Source organism: Helianthus annuus, chromosome 10, assembly GCF_002127325.2.
Source record: "Helianthus annuus cultivar XRQ/B chromosome 10, HanXRQr2.0-SUNRISE, whole genome shotgun sequence".
In the NCBI taxonomy this organism is placed as follows: domain Eukaryota; kingdom Viridiplantae; phylum Streptophyta; class Magnoliopsida; order Asterales; family Asteraceae; genus Helianthus; species Helianthus annuus.
The window spans coordinates 163830142-163849249 of NC_035442.2; the positions used below are offsets into that span (position 1 = coordinate 163830142).

The 19108-nt window shown below is 37.5% G+C and overlaps 1 protein-coding gene across 1 annotated transcript; it reads right to left on the bottom strand.

Moving 5' to 3' along the window:
* Positions 1–3216: 3216 nt before the first annotated feature.
* Positions 3217–3887, bottom strand: LOC118482741 (secreted RxLR effector protein 161-like). Its single transcript, XM_035978388.1, has 2 exons — positions 3282–3887; positions 3217–3222 (listed from the first exon to the last, which is right to left on the bottom strand). Exons 1-2 carry the CDS (start codon positions 3885–3887, stop codon positions 3217–3219), a joined length of 612 nt encoding a protein of 203 aa, XP_035834281.1.
* Between the last annotated feature and the right edge of the window lie 15221 nt (positions 3888–19108).

The window sequence follows — 19108 nt, forward strand, 5'->3', positions numbered from 1 at the left end:
TTTTGTATACTTTGTATGAAAACATATTTTGTGAATAAATCGAGTTTTCATAAAATCCAGTTTCATGTGTACACCACGTACTCATGTATGATTCAAATTCTTCTAGAGTACCCCACGTACTCAAGTATAATCCATGCTTTTCTTGAGTACCCCACGTACTCAAGTATTCATCAAGTTTTAGAATGGTATGAGTTTTTATGTAAATTAAGTATTCCTGTATGTATCAGGATTGTTAATGGGTTGCAAAGCCATTAACATGTGACACGACATAGGAAGTCACCAAACCTTAGGCATTTAATTGGTATATTCTGAGACACAAAAGCACTACTCGATACTCGCCCTCATCGAGAGTGTGGCTGCCCGGCACCCGTTAGATCTAACCTTTTGTTCTGCGGTCTAGGTATATTGTTGATTAATGGTGCTTCTGTACCCTATTCGTGACACGATTCCTCGCATCATTTTTCATAGCGCATCCTACTTGGTACTCGTTTCTCACCAAGCGCGCTTCTCATATTCCTATTTCACAACACACTTGGTACTCGTTCTCACCAAGTGCGCTTCTTGTATTCTTATATCGCTACACACTTGGTACTCGTTCTCACCAAGTGTGCTTTTTATTATCATACCATTTGTTAAACATAAAAATATCTGTAACATGTATTTCACCCCCGAAGTTATAAAACTGAAAACAGTTAAGAGAAAAGGGGGAGCATGAACTCACAACTTTGCGTTCCTTGCGTCGTAAACTTCACCGGATTTGCTTAATTAACGTCGTAACCTATACGCGTTTTCTTATCGTTAGTCACTAGACTTGCGTCGCACAAGTTCAGTCACTCACTTTTGTGTATATTTTCTTGTGTTAAAAATATTTTATATTTTTAACTAAATGTCTTACTTATATTATTTTCTCACAAATAAATATAAGTCTTTTGTGTTTTGTACTTTGCACCCGAATTATGTGTCTAGTATATTGTATGTGTATCTTCATGTTTATACTCCTCATGAGTATTTAGTGTATTTTTACGTCTTAATACGCTAGCACGTATAACACATACTATATACACTTAGCACAGAAGTTGGTGATAAAATAATATATATTTTTCTCTCAAAAATATACATACTTATATCCATTTTTATTCTTGAAGAAATCCTCATTTCTTATCACCAAAAATTAGGGAAACCTTGGTAACACTTTTAAATACATTTTTAGGGAATAAGTTTCTTAAAAACTTATATTTTTCTAAGTGTCAAAATTTATAAAAATTTTGGCAGAGTTTCCCCTAAAAATAGAGGTTTCCCATGTTTTCAAAACATGTGTTTATTTTCTTTTAAATCGTCAACAATCATCAACAACACTTATCAACAATAATCATCCACAAATATCACTAATTTCTCCATTTCATGAACTTGGTTATTTACTAAAATTGTGTAGTAACTTACTAGCACATTTAGTAAGTCTTGTTATCTTTAAAAATAAGTTTAGTTTCTTAAAAACCTTATTTTTAAAGAATATAAAGTTTCACAACTTCTAGTCGGTTTTTATTAAAATTATTTCTTTGTTAAAACTTTTGTCACACAAGTGTCCATACACTTGTTTGTTCACAAAAATCACTTTTGTTTGTGTAAGATCCGGTTTAGAACATGTGGTTTCTTTTGACGCTTGGTCTTTTGAAAATACCACTTGTAGATTCATAGATCGGCTAGTTTTAAACACTATTTTACAAGTAAAAATACTTTTACACAAGTTCATGTTTCTCGTGTGGTAGAGTTTCACCTTTTAACCCTTGTACCGTCCGAATCAAGCTTATGTCAAGATCTATGATCTTAACAAAGTCGGGTTAAACGGTGATCCGAGCTACCACAACGTAGATCGGGCCTAAATAATCCCACAAATCAAATACTACAACATTTACACATCATGTGAGCTTTTATCCATCATTTAAGTGTCTTTTAGTAGACTTTTATGCTTCAAAACGCAAGTTTCCGAATTTTAACCGTTACATATCGTATTAACCACCTTAGATTAGTACATGTATGAGTTTTAAGTGTTATACCTCTAGCTCAGGGCTAGGGAAGATTCTATGCGAAGAATGAGTGGATAAAGGCAAGATAACGAGGTTCTTCGCTTTCCGTTTGCTCCAAGACTCCTAATGCGTGACCCTTAAGGCTTGTATGTGCTTGGAATATGGAGGATGGAACTCGAAAATGGTTGAAGAGATGGAGGGGGGTTCGGCCGTGAATGGTGGAGCAAGGGAGGAGTGTTGTGGTGTTGAGTATATATAGTGTACTCAAGATCCTTCCATATCTTATGTAATCTTATAAAATCTAAATAATATCTAAGCAAGATCTTATGAAATCTAGTGAATCCAAGCAAGATCTTTGATGGATATTGTAGGATCTTGTGTACTTATAATATTCGAGAGAAATCTATGCAAGATCTTTCCATATCTTTCGAAATCTCAAAAAAATCTAACTAATATCAAAATGAATCAAAGTGAATCTAAGTAGATTGTGCAAGATCATGCGATATCTTGGCAAATATTTGGTGGGGGCCACCCCCATGTGACCGTCCACTATTAAAGGGGGGGGGGTAATGGGTAAATTCCACTCTAATTTTATAAACAAGTTAGCTTTCAAGTGCAACTTTTAGGGACTTGTTGTGTTATTATGCTATAAGAGGTGTTATGGTGTTCGGGGACCATAACTAGTTCAGAAACATTAAAACAATGCTTCTAGTACTATTTTTTTTATGTTCCGGGTAATGTCCGGTTGTTCGGTTAGACACCGATTCGTTTAAGTGCTAAATTACACTTTCTAGTGTCTTTTATGTACCCTTTTTGTACCCTTTCGATTCCCAACACTTGGGGAAATATTCTGGATAATAAAACGACAATTTTTACATAATATTTGAGTGCCAAAATGCTGAATTATTGCTGAATTACATAAATTCTGCACTTAAAGTGCGTTTCGGGTGCTTTTAGTGCGTATTTTTGCTTTCGCAATATCTATAAATTAAACCCTTATATGTATTCTTGTCGTAGGACCTACACCTAGGCCTCCATTCTAATGTCTGACTGCTTTCTGCAGTTCTGTTGACACATCGTGTCTTACCGGTGAGTTTACTTAGCATTTTTGACGCAACGCTCTTGTTTATGCATAAAGCAGTATTCTGTAGTATACAACGTGCATGAATTCACTTGCTTAACATCAAATCAGTCAATGCTGATACTTAAGCACATAATTGCAGTCATTAAATAATGATTAAAGTGTACGGAAATTACCGGTTTTGTGCCAGTTGTCACACTTATGAAGTGATAGCGTGTGTCAATGTGCTTGCTTCTTCCATGAAAGACTGGATTTCTCATGAGTGCTATTGCTGAAACATTATCTACTCTGAGTGTTATCTTCTCTTCCTTCCAGCCTGTGATTTCACTTAACAATCTTTTAAGCCATAGTGCTTGACATGCTGCTGCAGTGGCTGCCATGAATTCTGATTCGCATGATGATAGTGCCACTGTCTGTTGCTTCTGTGTACACCAGGTTATAGGTGATTCTCCAAAGTAGAATACTAGACCAGTTGTACCTTTTCCTTTGTCTGTATTAACTCCAAAACTACTGTCGCTATAACCTGTGATCTTACATCCTCCTTGCCTTTTGTAGATGATTCCATGCTCTTTAGTTCCTTTGATGTAACGTAGTATTTGCTTTACTGCTTTCAGGTGTTGTTCTTTTGGTTCTTGCATGAATCTACTAAGCAGACTGACTGGATAACATAGATCTGGTCTTGTATGCAATAAGTACCTGAGAGAACCTATCAGGCTTCTGTAATGTGTTGCATCTACTAGATCTCCTTCTTCAGTCTTTGTTAATTGAGTTCCTGGAGTCATGGGAGTCTTTGTGTCATTGCAGGATAACATATCGGCGTCTTTGAGTATCTTGTTGATATATCCTGTCTGCTTGATGCCTATCTCACCCCCTGCTTGAATTACTTCTATTCCCAGATAGTATGCTAGTAATCATAGATCGCTCATATCAAATTTGTTTTTCATCTGAGATTTGAAAATGTCTATCTCCTTCTTTGATGTTCCAGTGACTATCAAGTCATCAACATAGACTCCAACTATTAGTGTAGAGGCTTCACTTGTCCTTGTATAGATTGCGTTTTCTAAAGTGCACTTCTTGAAGTTAAGTGACTTTAGGGTTTGATTTAACTTCGTATTCCAAGCTCTTGGTGCTTGTCTCAATCCATACAGTGCTTTTGATAGTCTGTAAACCTTTCCTTCATTTCCTGGCTTTACAAATCCTTCTGGTTGTGATACATAGACTTCCTCCTTGAGGTCTCCGTGTAAGAATGCAGATTTCACATCTAAATGATGTACCTCCCAACCTTGATATGCTGCTAAAGCCAACATTAGTCGTACTGTTTCCATACGTGCTACTGGTGCAAAGACTTCATCAAAGTCTATTCCGTGTTGCTGAACATATCCTTTTGCAACTAGCCTTGCTTTGTGTCTAACAATGTTTCCGTTTGCATCTTTCTTAGTTTTGAATACCCACTTTAAACCTATTGCCTTGTGATCTCTTGGTAACTCCGTTAAACTCCAAGTGTTATTCTTGTTTATTGAGTCTAACTCAGCCTTCATTGCTTCAATCCACTTTCTGTCACTAGATGCTTCCTTGTAATTCCTTGGTTCTTCTTCAGCGAGTAATAATTCATGTGGATCTATTTGAATTTCTTCTGTCTCTTCATACAGGTCTTCGAGACTTCTTAGTCTTACTGGAGTGTCGCTAATACTCTCTGTTGTACTTTCAGAGGTGGATGGACTTCCATTTGATAAACTGCTTGAACTTCCTGCTGAGTTCTGATTGTATGAATATGCTGGCGGGGTTTCATAGGAGTCTTGATCTTCTGTCTGATCTACTCCTGAATTATCGTGTTGCTACTGCCTAGACTACTTGGTTCATTTTCTTCTGATTCTGGTGGTATGTCATCTTCTTGAATGACAAAGTTTGTCCATTCGGGATTCCCTGAATCTACCGTTTCCATATAACTATTCCAGTTCCATGGTTGACCTTCCATGAACTTTACATCTCTACTGACACATATCTTGTTCTTTGCTGGATCATATAATCTGCATGCTTTTGATCCTTCTTCTATTCCGAGGTAAACCATAGGTGCACTTCTATCATCTAATTTCTTTTGTTGCAGTGGTAGTACCTTAGTGTAAGCCGTGCAGCCAAAAACCTTCAAGTGTTCCAGATTTGGCTTTCTTCCTTTCAATGCTTCATATGGTGTCTTGTTCACCAGGGCTTTTGTTGGAACCCTGTTTCGTACGTATATCGTGTGTCGTATTGCTTCACCCCAAAAGTTCTGTGGCATGTTCATTGCCTTTAGCATACTGCGAGTAGTGGATAACATCGTCCTGTTTCGCCTTTCTACTACTCCATTTTGCTGTGGGGAATATAGTGCTGTAAGCTGTCTTGCTATGCCGTTGGATTTGCAATACTTGTTGAATTCAGCCGATGTGAATTCACCTCCTCTATCCGTCCTTAGCATCTTTAACTTGGTCTGCGTTTCCTTTTCCACCTTTTCTTTGAACTCCTTAAATGTTTCGAATGCTTGATCCTTGGAAGTTAGTAAATAAGCCCACATGTAGCGAGTACAGTCGTCTACAAGTAAGAATATATACTTCTTCCCAGCATGTGTTGGTGGAGTTATAGGACCACACAAATCTCCATAGACTAAGTCCAGAGGTTTTAAAGATCTGAACTTTGCCTGATTTGGAAATGGTGCCCTACTATGTTTTCCTAATAAGCATGCGTCACAGACTTGACTAGCATGACTTATTTGGGGAACTCCTTGTACCAAGTTCTTACGAGTCATTTCCTTGATAGCATCAAAGTGTAAATGGCCTAACCTTGTGTAACAACTCTCATTAAAATTTATAATTAGAATAATAATTAGTCAATAAGGAAACCCTAATTGAGACACCCAAGTAATTCCGCACTAACCCTAAAATTTTCGGAACAATCGGAATCAGGATCAGGGCCCCTAAAACTCAGGGGGGTAAACCCTAGTTGATAATTATCAACAAAATTGCGTTGTACATACTGAAATTCGATTTTAGTTGATTTATCAAGCCTATACCACTGACTAGGCTACTCTACAAATTAGACCACACCCTTACGGACCGTAAGGGTTACGGCTTACGGTCCGTAAGCGAGGCTATTTTCTGGCTATAAATAGCCGACCTTGGGACTTGAAATTAGAAGTTGAAACGACGCAAAGTTGTTGTCTGTATGTCGAATTAGCACCAAATTACTACAAATAAACACACAATGCACTCGAATCGCTGCCGCAAAACAGGGTAATTACTCGATCGCTATTACGATTCATTTTCCGAGATCAATATATCCAAAGAATGTTTAAGTGCCGCCCACATTGGGTTATACTTTGTCATTCGTCGTTAAATCGATGAATGTTTAAGTATTGCACTTTGTCGTTCATTGTGAGAATTTGATTTCGTGAGTTATCGTGACTGCTGTATTGATCACTAACCCAATTTTGTGTGCATTATTATTGAAATTAGGTTAACCAGGCTAAATCATATTCTATCCGTATTAAATCTGCAATGTGAGTCATTCCCCTTTTATAAACTCTTTTCTCACAGTTTGTGAGTCATTCTCTCTTTTTATCAAATGTTTTACAATACTCCAAATTATTTTCAGAATTATAATTACAGTGATTAAGTTGATGTAATCACCAAATTACAGCCAGTATGTGGGGTATTGTGCACATTACTACTGTTTTTATCACTTTAGGTGGGCGAACCTAAAATTTAGTGATACGTCATTCATTGGGGCAGCCAATGGTGATATGACCACTGTCACAGATCCGGTCGAGTGACAAATACTGTGGGTAGTTGGTTGATATCAGAACATATGTAAAAGATCTTAATACTGTAAATTATAACAAATGTGTCGTTTTCAGTAAACTGAATAATTCACTCAGTATTTCCCCGCTGACAAAACCTTTTTCAAACATGTTTCAGGTGATCTACTGTAATTCAGGAAAAGTGCCGGGGAGCATTTCAAGCTTAAGATAGTGGCTCAGTATAAAATAAAGAAATATGTTTTGAAATAAAGAGTTATCAGAAAAATCTTATTATTGTAAATTATCGGGGTTTTAGCCCGAATTGTGAAATAAAATAATCGGGAAAAGTTTTTAGCTTTATAACGATCCTGATGTTAAAGAATTCCGCTGCTAAAATCACATAAATAAATATCACGGGATTTCTGTCCCGCGGCTCCTGAAACGGGTCAAACCGGGTCGGGGGCCATGACAGAAATAAGGTGGTATCAGAGCCACTGAGTTAAGCACTTAAGCTAATTAAGTATTTAACAGATACTTAATTTTTCCTGATTACTATTATGTGATTATGTGTTTTATTAAACTGACTATTTGTTAGTTACAGTATGGGTAAGCAAAAGTTGCAAGATATCTATCTTAAATTAAATAGGTCAGTCTATGAAGAGGGAAGTTCATCCAAAACTAAAATTTCAAAACTCTCTACAATCCCTGAAGAAGGAATATTTGTGCGAAAAGCACAATATGAGAAACCGCTTTCTCCTAGAAAAAGGAGTATGATTATTAAGAAAAGTAAGGAGCAAATCCGGGAAAAGAGAATTAAAAAGGAAACCCAGGAGTTAATTAATAAATCACCTTGGGAAGACAAGCTAGATGAGAAATGGGAAAATTTGTATATGCTAGCCACTGTAGCAGAACATGCAAATCTTTAAATACCCTAAGTCTAGTAATAACACTTCTCAGTAAATAAATAAATAAATCTGAGTGTGTTCTTTCCTGTTATTTTGTACAAATAGTGTGCAATAAAACTTCGATGTTTATTTGTTAAACTTTGTTCCAAAGTTTTAACTTAGCATTTCTGTGCATTTTATATGCTACACAGCATGAGCGAGATATCTGAAGCTTTTTAGAACCTCAATCTTTACCCGGTGAATATAGAAGTTTCCCAAGAGTTTACTGGATACTTTGCTGATGTGGACCAACCTGTAGAATTCCATGCTCCACCTTTGACAAAGCCAAAACGAAAGAAAAAGAAAAATTACATGTGGGGACATCGTATCCATAGGAAAAAGCCAGTTCCGAAACTTCCTAAAATAAACAATCCTTTAGAAATAGCAAAAGAAACTGGTAAACAGCCGGAAATGGAAATTAAAGTTCAGAAAGATTCTAGGCAAATGGAGATACATTTTGAGGAATATTCTAAGGAAATAGAAATGGAAATAGGACAAGGTTCTAGACCAACTCAGATAGAAATCGGAGAGAGCTCCAATCAAAACCAAAACCAGGAAATAACTTTTCAGGATGAGATAGATTTTCTATTCGCAAACTGTAAAACTATTCAGCCTGTCAATACGAATGTTTTTACCTATCCTATTGAAAATCCAATCCCTATGAATTTTGCACCAGCAATCCCAGAACCAATAGTCCACGCTCAACCTATAGAAATGGAAGAATGGTGGACGAATGATTGGCAATTTCAAAATATTGTCAACGACCCTTATTCCTTCCTCCCGCAATTCGATCCAGAACCCCTACCTAATCCACCAATGAGCACTGAGAATATGGCTGAACTTCGCCATTTCGGTGAAGAGTTGATGGATGCAGGGAATAGAATCAGGGAGATAGGGGGACAGATTGCCTGGAAATATGATGAAAGGGAAGTGCGTTTTTAGAACAACAAATGGTGAGGGATAGGAGGATGGTAAAACTATAGTTGTGTAATAGTATATAGTGAAATCAGTCTGTAACATAACTTCGAATAAAACTTTGTAAAATATCTGTGTGTAGTGATGCATACTATAACGGATATGAAATGGAATCGAGAAATCGATAGTTTTGACTATACGTATATTGTAAATTGTCTGATTGTTTATGTATGATTACTATTTATCAAATACTAATAAAAATTATTATATATTGTCAGATGGCAAATAGTGGTAATGAACCAGTAAATGAGGTTAATCAGTCGGAGCAACATCCAGGGGATCAATATATGACTAGACAAGATATTGAAAATATTGTTGCTCAAGGGATAGCCAATGCTATTCCAGCATTTGTTGCTGCTGTAAAAAGTCCAATCGAACCGCAACATATCATTCCTAGTAAACGTACTACTGAAGATAACTTCAGTAATAGTATAAACGATGGCCATAATCATGTTAATCATGATAATGAATCCCAGCACACGCCGCTCCCTAAGAAACGGAAGGCTGCAACACCTGGTTGCACTTTCAAAGAATTCCTTGCTTGTAAACCCACTGAATTTGCAGGCAATGAAGGGGCAACTACATCACTGCGTTGGTTAGAGAAAACCGAAGCAGTAATTGCAATAAGTAAGTGTGCCAAAGATGATCAGGTCATGTACGCATCAAATCTGTTTAAAGAAGGAGCACTCGAATGGTGGAACACTGTGTTACAAGCTAAAGGAAGAGATAGGGCTTATGCTATGACTTGGGAAGAATTTAAGAATCTCGTAGAAAGAAAATTTTGTCCTGAGTATGAAAAGGAACAAATGGCAAATAAGTTCCTAACTCATCGGATGTTAGGTGTGGATTGTCGTGGTTATACTTCGACATTCTTCGAATATGCTAGAGTGGTACCTAACCTGGCTTCGCCAGAACCGGTACTCATTTCTCGCTATATTTGGGGATTAATTAGCGAAATTCGCAATATCGTTAAGGCTGCGAGACCTCGCACTATTGACGATGCAGTAGAATTAGCTAACACCCTAACTGATGAACTGATACGTACAAGAGATGAAGATAGGAAGAAGGAACTAGCTCAGAAAATTACCCAAGGATTTAGAGTGGGTAATAGTAGGAATTTCAAGAAAAGAGGAACAGGGCAATCCTCAACTTTGCCATTCTGCAAAATTTGCAAAAAGAATCATTTTGGAAAATGTAACAAACTTTGCAATTTTTGCAAAACGATAGGACATCGTGAAGAAAACTGCAGGAAGAAATCCATAATTTGTTACAATTGTGGAGAAGCCGGACATTTCAAAACAGAATGTCCTAAGTTAGCCAACCCAGTAGACAACAAACCCAAAGCGACCGAAGGAGCTACTAAGAAGAATGCCAGAGCATTCCAGCTAACCACTCAAGAAGCAGAGCTCATTCCGGATGTCATCGCCGGTACGTTTCTAGTTCACAACGTTTATGCAAAAGTATTATTTGACTCTGGTGCAAACCAAAGTTTTATAAATACTTCATTCTGTCAAGCTCTTAAGTTACCTTTAACTACCGTTAGGCAGATTTTTACAGTCGAAACTGCAGATGGGAGTTCAGTAAAAATCAATCAGGTTTTGCAAAAAGTAGAAATAGAACTCTCAGGTCATAAATTTGCTGCGAACCTATTACCTATGAAATTAGCTGAATTTGATGTTGTGTTAGGAATGGATTGGTTAATAGCCAACCATGCTCAAATCATTTGTGATAGAAACTCTATAGAAATTCAATCACCTACTGGGAAAGTAATCATGATTACAGGAGATAAACCTCGAAAGCCGCTGAAGTTCATATCAGTAATGAAAGTTGCTAATTATGAACGGAAACAAGGAATAGTATATATGATTTCAGTAATCATTTGTACTAAAGGAAAAGAACTTAAGGAAATTCCTGTAGTCTCAGAATACCCAGATGTATTTCCGGAAGATTTACCTGGGTTACCACCAGATAGGGAGGTAGAATTTAGGATTCATCTAATTCCAGGAACTACACCGATAGCCAAGGCACCCTATCGATTAGCTCCTACCGAAATGTTAGAATTGAAAAAGCAATTAGATGAATTACTAAGCAAAGGATTTATACAACCTAGTTCATCCCCTTGGGGTGCACCAGTGTTGTTTGTGAAAAAGAAAGATGGATCGATGAGAATGTGTATCGATTATAGAGAGTTGAATAAGGTTACAATTAAGAATCGATACCCATTACCTAGGATTGATGATCTTTTTGATCAATTACAAGGCGCTAAATATTTTTCTAAGATAGACTTGCGCTCCGGATATCATCAATTAAAGGTTCAAGAAGAAGACATACCTAAAACTGCTTTTAGAACTAGGTATGGACATTATGAGTTTACAGTCATGCCCTTTGGATTAACTAATGCACCTGCAGCATTTATGGACATGATGAACAGGATCTGTAAACCATATTTGGATAAATTTGTAATTGTTTTCATAGACGATATACTTATTTATTCAAAAAGTCAGGTCGAACATTGTCAGCACTTGCATGCACTCTTAACTTTGTTAAGAAAAGAAAAGTTGTACGCTAAATTCTCGAAGTGTGAATTTTGGCTACAAGAAGTGCAATTCTTAGGACACATGGTGAATCACGAAGGTATTCACGTAGATCCTGCTAAGATAGAAGCAATTACCAATTGGAAGGTTCCGCGAACTGCAATGGAAATTAGAAGTTTTATAGGATTAGCTGGATATTATAGACGGTTTATTAAGGATTTTTCCAAGATAGCTATACCATTAACTAAGCTAACCTGTAAAGCCACTAAGTTTGAGTGGGGACCTAAACAAGAAGAAGCCTTCAGAATCTTAAAGCAGAAATTAACCAAAGCTCCAATCTTAGCCTTACCAGAAGGAACAGAAGATTTTGAGGTATATTGTGATGCTTCAAAATTAGGATACGGATGTGTGTTGATGCAACGCAAGAAGGTAATTGCGTATGCTTCCAGACAATTGAAAAAGCACGAAGAAAACTATACGACTCATGATTTAGAATTAGGAGCTTTAGTTTTTGCCCTTAAGATATGGAGACATTATCTGTATGGAAGTAAGTTTACTATTTATACAGATCATAAGAGTTTAAGGTATATATTTGGGCAAAAAGAGTTAAACATGAGGCAAAGAAGATGGATGGAAATCCTGAGTGATTACGACTGTGATATTCAATATCACGAAGGAAAGGCAAACGTAGTCGCAGACGCCTTAAGTCGTAAGTATCATGAGAAGCAAAGGCGAGTCCGTGCCCTTAGAATAAATCTACAAGTAGATTTAATGGAACAATTGAAAGAAATTCATGAAACGGCAATCAAGGACGATGCCGAAGGAATGAAAGGTTACCTAAAAGAGTTGGAACAAGGAAATGATGGAATTTGGAAATTCCACAAAAGCAGAATTTGGGTACCTAAACAGGGAAATTTAAGGTCAAAGATTTTAGACGAAGCTCATAAATCTAGGTATACTGTACATCCAGGAAACAATAAGATGTACCAAGATTTAAGAAAAAATTTCTGGTGGATAGGAATGAAGAAGGATATAGCCGAATACGTATCTAAGTGTCTAACTTGTTCACAAGTTAAAACCGAACATCAGAAACCTTCAGGTCTGCTACAACAGTTAGAAATGCCTGTATGGAAATGGGAACTCATAACAATGGACTTTGTTACTAAGTTACCCAAAACCAGAAAAGGTAATGATGCCATTTGGGTGATCGTAGACCGATTAACCAAATCCGCTCATTTTCTACCAATAAAGGAAACCTTTAACATGGAAAGGTTAGCCAAGTTGTACGTAGATGAAATAGTATCCTTACATGGAGTTCCACTCTCCATTGTATCGGATAGAGATAGTCGTTTCACTTCCCGTTTCTGGACAAGTTTCCAAGAATCAATGGGAACCCGACTCAATTTAAGTACTGCATATCATCCACAAACAGACGGACAAAGTGAAATGACGATCCAAACTCTAGAGGACATGCTCCGAGCATGTGTAATTGACTTTGGTGGTAATTGGGATAACCATTTACCATTAATCGAATTCTCCTATAATAATAGTTATCACTCAAGCATTGAAGCCGCTCCATTCGAAGCACTGTATGGACGCAAGTGTAGAACTCCGGTATGTTGGGCAGAAATAGGAGAAAGTCAATTATCAGGTCCAGAAATCGTGCAAGAAACCACTGACAAGATAACACAAATCAAGGAAAGACTAAAGACGGCTCGAGATCGCCAGAAGAGCTATGCAGACAATCGCCGCAAGCCACTCGAATTCCAGATAGGAGACAAAGTACTTTTAAAAATTTCTCCTTGGAAAGGAGTCGTACGATTCAATAAGAAAGGAAAACTGAGTCCAAGATATGTTGGACCGTTCCCAGTGATTCAACGAATCGGACCAGTTGCTTATCGCTTACAACTACCAGAAGAACTAGCTGGAGTACATGATGTATTTCATGTATCTAATCTTAAGAAATGTCTGTCAGACGAATCCCTGGTAGTACCTCTTCAAGATTTGGAGGTAAATGAAAAGCTGAAATTCATAGAGAAACCTTTACAAATAGAAGATAAGAAAATCAAGTTTCTCAAACACAAGCGACTAGTACTGGTGAAAGTCAAATGGAATTCAAAAATAGGACCAGAATATACTTGGGAACTGGAGTCAGAAATGAAGCGAAAATACCCTCATCTATTTCAATGAATCTCGAGGACGAGATTTTTCTTAAGATGGGGAGGATGTAACAACTCTCATTAAAATTTATAATTAGAATAATAATTAGTCAATAAGGAAACCCTAATTGAGACACCCAAGTAATTCCGCACTAACCCTAAAATTTTCGGAACAATCGGAATCAGGATCAGGGCCCCTAAAACTCAGGGGGGTAAACCCTAGTTGATAATTATCAACAAAATTGCGTTGTACATACTGAAATTCGATTTTAGTTGATTCATCAAGCCTATACCACTGACTAGGCTACTCTACAAATTAGACCGCACCCTTACGGACCGTAAGGGTTACGGCTTACGGTCCGTAAGCGAGGCTATTTTCTGGCTATAAATAGCCGACCTTGGGACTTGAAATTAGAAGTTGAAACGACGCAAAGTTGTTGTCTGTACGTCGAATTAGCACCAAATTACTACAAATAAACACACACTGCACTCGAATCGCTGCCGCAAAACAGGGTAATTACTCGATCGCTATTACGATTCATTTTCCGAGATCAATATATCCAAAGAATGTTTAAGTGCCGCCCACATTGGGTTATACTTTGTCATTCGTTGTTAAATCGATGAATGTTTAAGTATTTCACTTTGTCGTTCATTGTGAGAATTTGATTTCGTGAGTTATCGTGACTGCTGTATTGATCACTAACCCAGTTTTGTGTGCATTATTATTGAAATTAGGTTAACCAGGCTAAATCATATTCTATCCGTATTAAATCTGCAATGTGAGTCATTCCCCTTTTATAAACTCTTTTCTCACAGTTTGTGAGTCATTCTCTCTTTTTATCAAATGTTTTACAATACTCCAAATTATTTTCAGAATTATAATTACAGTGATTAAGTTGATGTAATCACCAAATTACAGCCAGTATGTGGGGTATTGTGCACATTACTACTGTTTTTATCACTTTAGGTGGGCGAACCTAAAATTTAGTGATACGTCATTCATTGGGGCAGCCAATGGTGATATGACCACTGTCACAGATCCGGTCGATGACAAATACTGTGGGTAGTTGGTTGATATCAGAAACATATGTAAAAGATCTTAATACTGTAAATTATAACAAATGTGTCGTTTTCAGTAAACTGAATGATTCACTCAGTATTTCCCCGCTGACAAAACCTTTTTCAAACATGTTTCAAGTGATCTACTGTAATTCAGGAAAAGTTCCGGGGAGCATTTCAAGCTTAAGATAGTGGCTCAGTATAAAATAAAGAAATATGTTTTGAAATAAAGAGTTATCAGAAAAATCTTATTATTGTAAATTATCGGGGTTTTAGCCCGAATTGTGAAATAAAATAATCGGGAAAAGTTTTTAGCTTTATAACGATCCTGATGTTAAAGAATTCCGCTGCTAAAATCACATAAATAAATATCACGGGATTTCTGTCCCGCGACTCCTGAAACGGGTCAAACCGGGTCGGGGGCAGTGACACCTTGCGTGCCATAACCATGATATGTCTTCGGTTTTTGATAGTAGGCAGATTGGTTTTCCTGTCTTCAGTTTGACTTTGTACATCCTGTTCTTCATTCTTTTGACTCGCATTAGTAACTTTCTATTTCGATCTCGGATAGTAAGTAGATCTCCGTCCATAACCACTTTGCAACCGATTTCTGTAAGTTGTCCGAGGCTCAATATGTTGCTTTTCAGACTTGGAATGTAGTATACTTGTGAAACAAGCTTTTGTTCTTGGTTCAGACATTCCAGTAGTATTGAACCTTTGCCTTTAATTTCTACGTGTGACCCATCACCGAACCGTACTTGTCCTGTCACCGTTTCATCTAATTCCTTGAAGTGACTTCGCACTCCCGTCATGTGGTTGCTAGCCCCGTTGTCTAACTACCATAAATTTTCATTCTCTGAGGCGTAACTTAATGGTTTTATACGTTCCTCGTTTAGCAGAGCCCTTTCTTGAACATTTTCTTCTTGTATTGCCATTAGCAATACGGGTGCTTCGTCTTCCTCGACGAGGTTTGAATGTTCTTGTACTTCGTCTTTCTCAGAACAGTCTTTCTTGAAGTGTCCAAACTTCTGACACTTAAAACATTGGATCTTACTTAGGTCGGTTCTTGCAAACTTCCTCCAATTTCTAGAATTTCCGTTTCTAGGTCTAGATGTAGATCCTTCGTTTCTGGGACTTTGCCTATTTCCGTTGTTTCGCCAATTTCCACGCGTTTGGTTAAATCTACCACGTCCGCGGTTTCCAGATTGCCTTCCTCTGGTGTTATCATTATGTGTGAACATAAGCCTATCTTGGCTTTCTCCTTGATTTCCTTTCTTCAACTTAAGTCGTTCTTCATTCGTCTTTAGTCTTCCGACCGCTTCTTCTAGCGTCATGGTTTCTAGATCGGAGTATTGTTCCATGGAGGCAACGATTTGAGTTAACTTATCCGGTACGCCATTTAGGAGTTTGCGTACTAGAGTCGGTTGACTCAATGTCGTTCCTACTTCAGTTGCCCGGGTAACGATACTATTAATCTTTGCGGTAAACGAATCAATAGTGTCGTCATCCTTCATTTGCAACAATTCAAATTCTGATAATAGCGTGTGCATACGCGCCTTTTGTACCCGATCAACACCAACGTGTCTAACCTTTAGATTATCCCAAATCTCTTTTGTAGTTTTACAACTTGCAACTTGCAATACAACGTCTTCTGGTATTGCTTGAAACAGATATGCAATTGCAGACTTATCTTTCTTAGTGTCTACCGTTGCATTTTCTGCCGGTTCAATTGTTTCCCACAAACCATTCGCTTCAAGAATCGTCTTGATACGAATAGCCCAAACCGTATAGTTTGTTGGTTTCAGAATCGGACACTGAAACTGGGAAAGAGAATTTCCATCTTTCTGTATTATTATCGGACTTTGTCCGGGTGATCCTGCCATATCTTCCTGCCGAATAATCTTCACTTCTAATAAACTTTCTTTTGGTTTCAATAGATCTCAATAACCCCGATTACCCGAATCGTGTAATAATCAAACAACCGAAACAAACTAATTCGCACTAAACCCCGGAATCAAAACAAACCCTAGATTCCTAACCCTTCGGTTCAACCGATTACACTAGAACCGAAAATAAAAAAATCTAAAATGAACTTTTGCGAATTAAAAATGAAATGAAACCTGATCGCGAATTCCCTGCGATACCTTGCGATTCCCACGCTTAGAGCCTGATGCTCTGATACCAATTTGTTAGCCCGAACTGGATCTTGATCTCTAAATGAGCGTGATAAACTTGAATAACAATAACTTGTAATAACCGAATGAATGTATACAATCGAATTGAGAGTGTGAGTAAGTGATTACAAATGAAATTACATGATCCTATTTATAGTTTTCTACGGGTACGAGTGAATGGTTGCGTCTCTTCGTGAAAGGACATGTCTCTTGGATGTGTGGTTGTGATCAAATCTCGAAGAGGTGTGATGATCCTTGTCCGTTCAATCCAACCGGTGCGTCTTTTCTTTCCTTGCCTTGGTACCGATCGGAAATGATCAAAGAGAGGAGACACACCTTTTCGCTAAAGGTGGTAGTTTCCAACTTCCAGTTTGTCAATTTCGGTCCTCGTACTTTATAACCGCTAAGTAACATATATATTCTAACTATCTAACTAAGTGTGGGATGTTAAGAGATTAACCGGTTTCACAAATAACTAGAAATGAATATGATGGAAGAAAGGGAAAAGATCTTGTAAAATGATATTCCCAAGGTACTGTTTATTCTATAGATCTGAAAAATTGTAAGTTGTGGAATGAGTCGATTTGGGTTGTGTTTTTTCACAACTTTGTCTTGGTCAAAATAATAAATCAAATTAGCAAAAAGGGGAATGACAATTGAGTCACACGGATTAAAAGTTGCCCAAAAATATTATTAAGAAGTTTAAGTTGATTATGGTAACATGTAGTTCCTTAATAATTGTTAACGCGTTAATTATTTACTAAATAAGAACAAAAACTTCTTGCAGGTCAACTGAACCCACCCGACACCTTTTTGGTCAGATCAAAGGTTACAACTTTCATCATAAACCCATTTTGAATTGTTACCCAACACCCCTGAACCGACCCGACCAAACTCATTACTCATCACCCAACCAAACCCACCTGACCCAACCATCTAATTCCAAATTTTGTCATAACAATTAGATTCATGACATGGAAATCACAGTGTACTGATCATGTCTGTAAAGAACAATCTTCCTTCCAGCTACAAGGTATCATATTTTTATTAAACTGAAAATCTATGTATTTTTTTTTCTATTTAAAAAACACAAAGGTAATTGAACAAAGAAATCTAAAGAGAACAAAATACCTGAGTTTTCCCTTATACCAAAACACCTGATGCCTATAGGCAGCAATTGACCGTCGCTTTTCTCCTGTAAGGCTAGGATAGACTCAAGATATACCACAACCTCGGCCATGGTAGGACGTTGCTTGGGACGGCTATGCAAACACCAATCAACTAGTAGTGTAAAATCCTTCAAACATTTAGGGGATGCGCTCCCCCTTAAATTAAAATCAACGATTCGCTCTATCCTGCCTTTTTTAATGGAGTCTTGAGCCCATGTTGCCAAACCCCCGTGCTCCTTATCAATACTACTATCAACTGCTTGTTTCCCACATAAGATTTCAAACAGGACCACCCCAAAGGCATACACATCAGACTTTCGATCCAGATATCCAACCGTAGCTTTCGCCAAAGTGTTATCACAAGTCGAAGGGTGATTGATTTTGGACAACCCAAAATCCGAAATCTTAGCTGTCCATTTGTCATCTATAAATATATTTTTGCTCTTAACATCCCCATGCTTAATACCCATACCAGTGTGCAGGTAATCCAAACCGCGAGCGGCCCCTATGCATATTTTGAGTCTTCGCACCCAAGTTAGAGAAGCACAATGCTCGTGGAGCCAATCTGCGAGAGTATGATTAGGCATATATTCATATACAAGAATTATCTCTTGCCCATCACTACAGTAACCAATCAAAGATACCAAATGACAATGCCTTAATTTCGAGAGCATCTCAACTTCAGCCGAAAATTCTGCTGCTTCTTGATTAGAAGTTGATTCCAGCCGCTTAATTGCAGCATCCAAAAGAATTTCCCCACAAATGATGGTTCCTCTGTAAACTTTGGCAAAACCCCCGCGTTCGATCACCAGTGAGTCATCAAAGTTACGGGTTGCATGTTTAATCTCAGAAAGGGTAAACCGACGGCACTATGGTGGCGAATATGAGGATGATTCAATGGCATGACTGGTAGGAAATGACATAGTTAAAGGCATGAACTAGGATTATAGTCTGTCTAGTATTACCAAACAAATGGATTATACTTATAGACACATTGATCATGGGGTGACAAGAATCAATCTAAAGGCCTATTCATTGTCAAAGATGCACTCTGATCGGTTGATATTTCTTCTTCCTGGAAAAAGGAGATGTAGTAGTGGACTAGTCAAATTGACCTGTTTTTGTATTTTCCTAAAAAACTTAAGCGTGAAGTTCAGCCTCAGCAAGTTTAAAGTTAATTGGGTACTCCTTTTTATTAGTCGTGGCATGGGTTGGATTTG

What these genes read in the sequence shown, in the direction of transcription:
- LOC118482741 (XM_035978388.1), bottom strand. Translation starts at nt 3,887, where the DNA reads ATGACTCCAGGAACTCAATTAACAAAGACTGAAGAAGGAGATCTAGTA.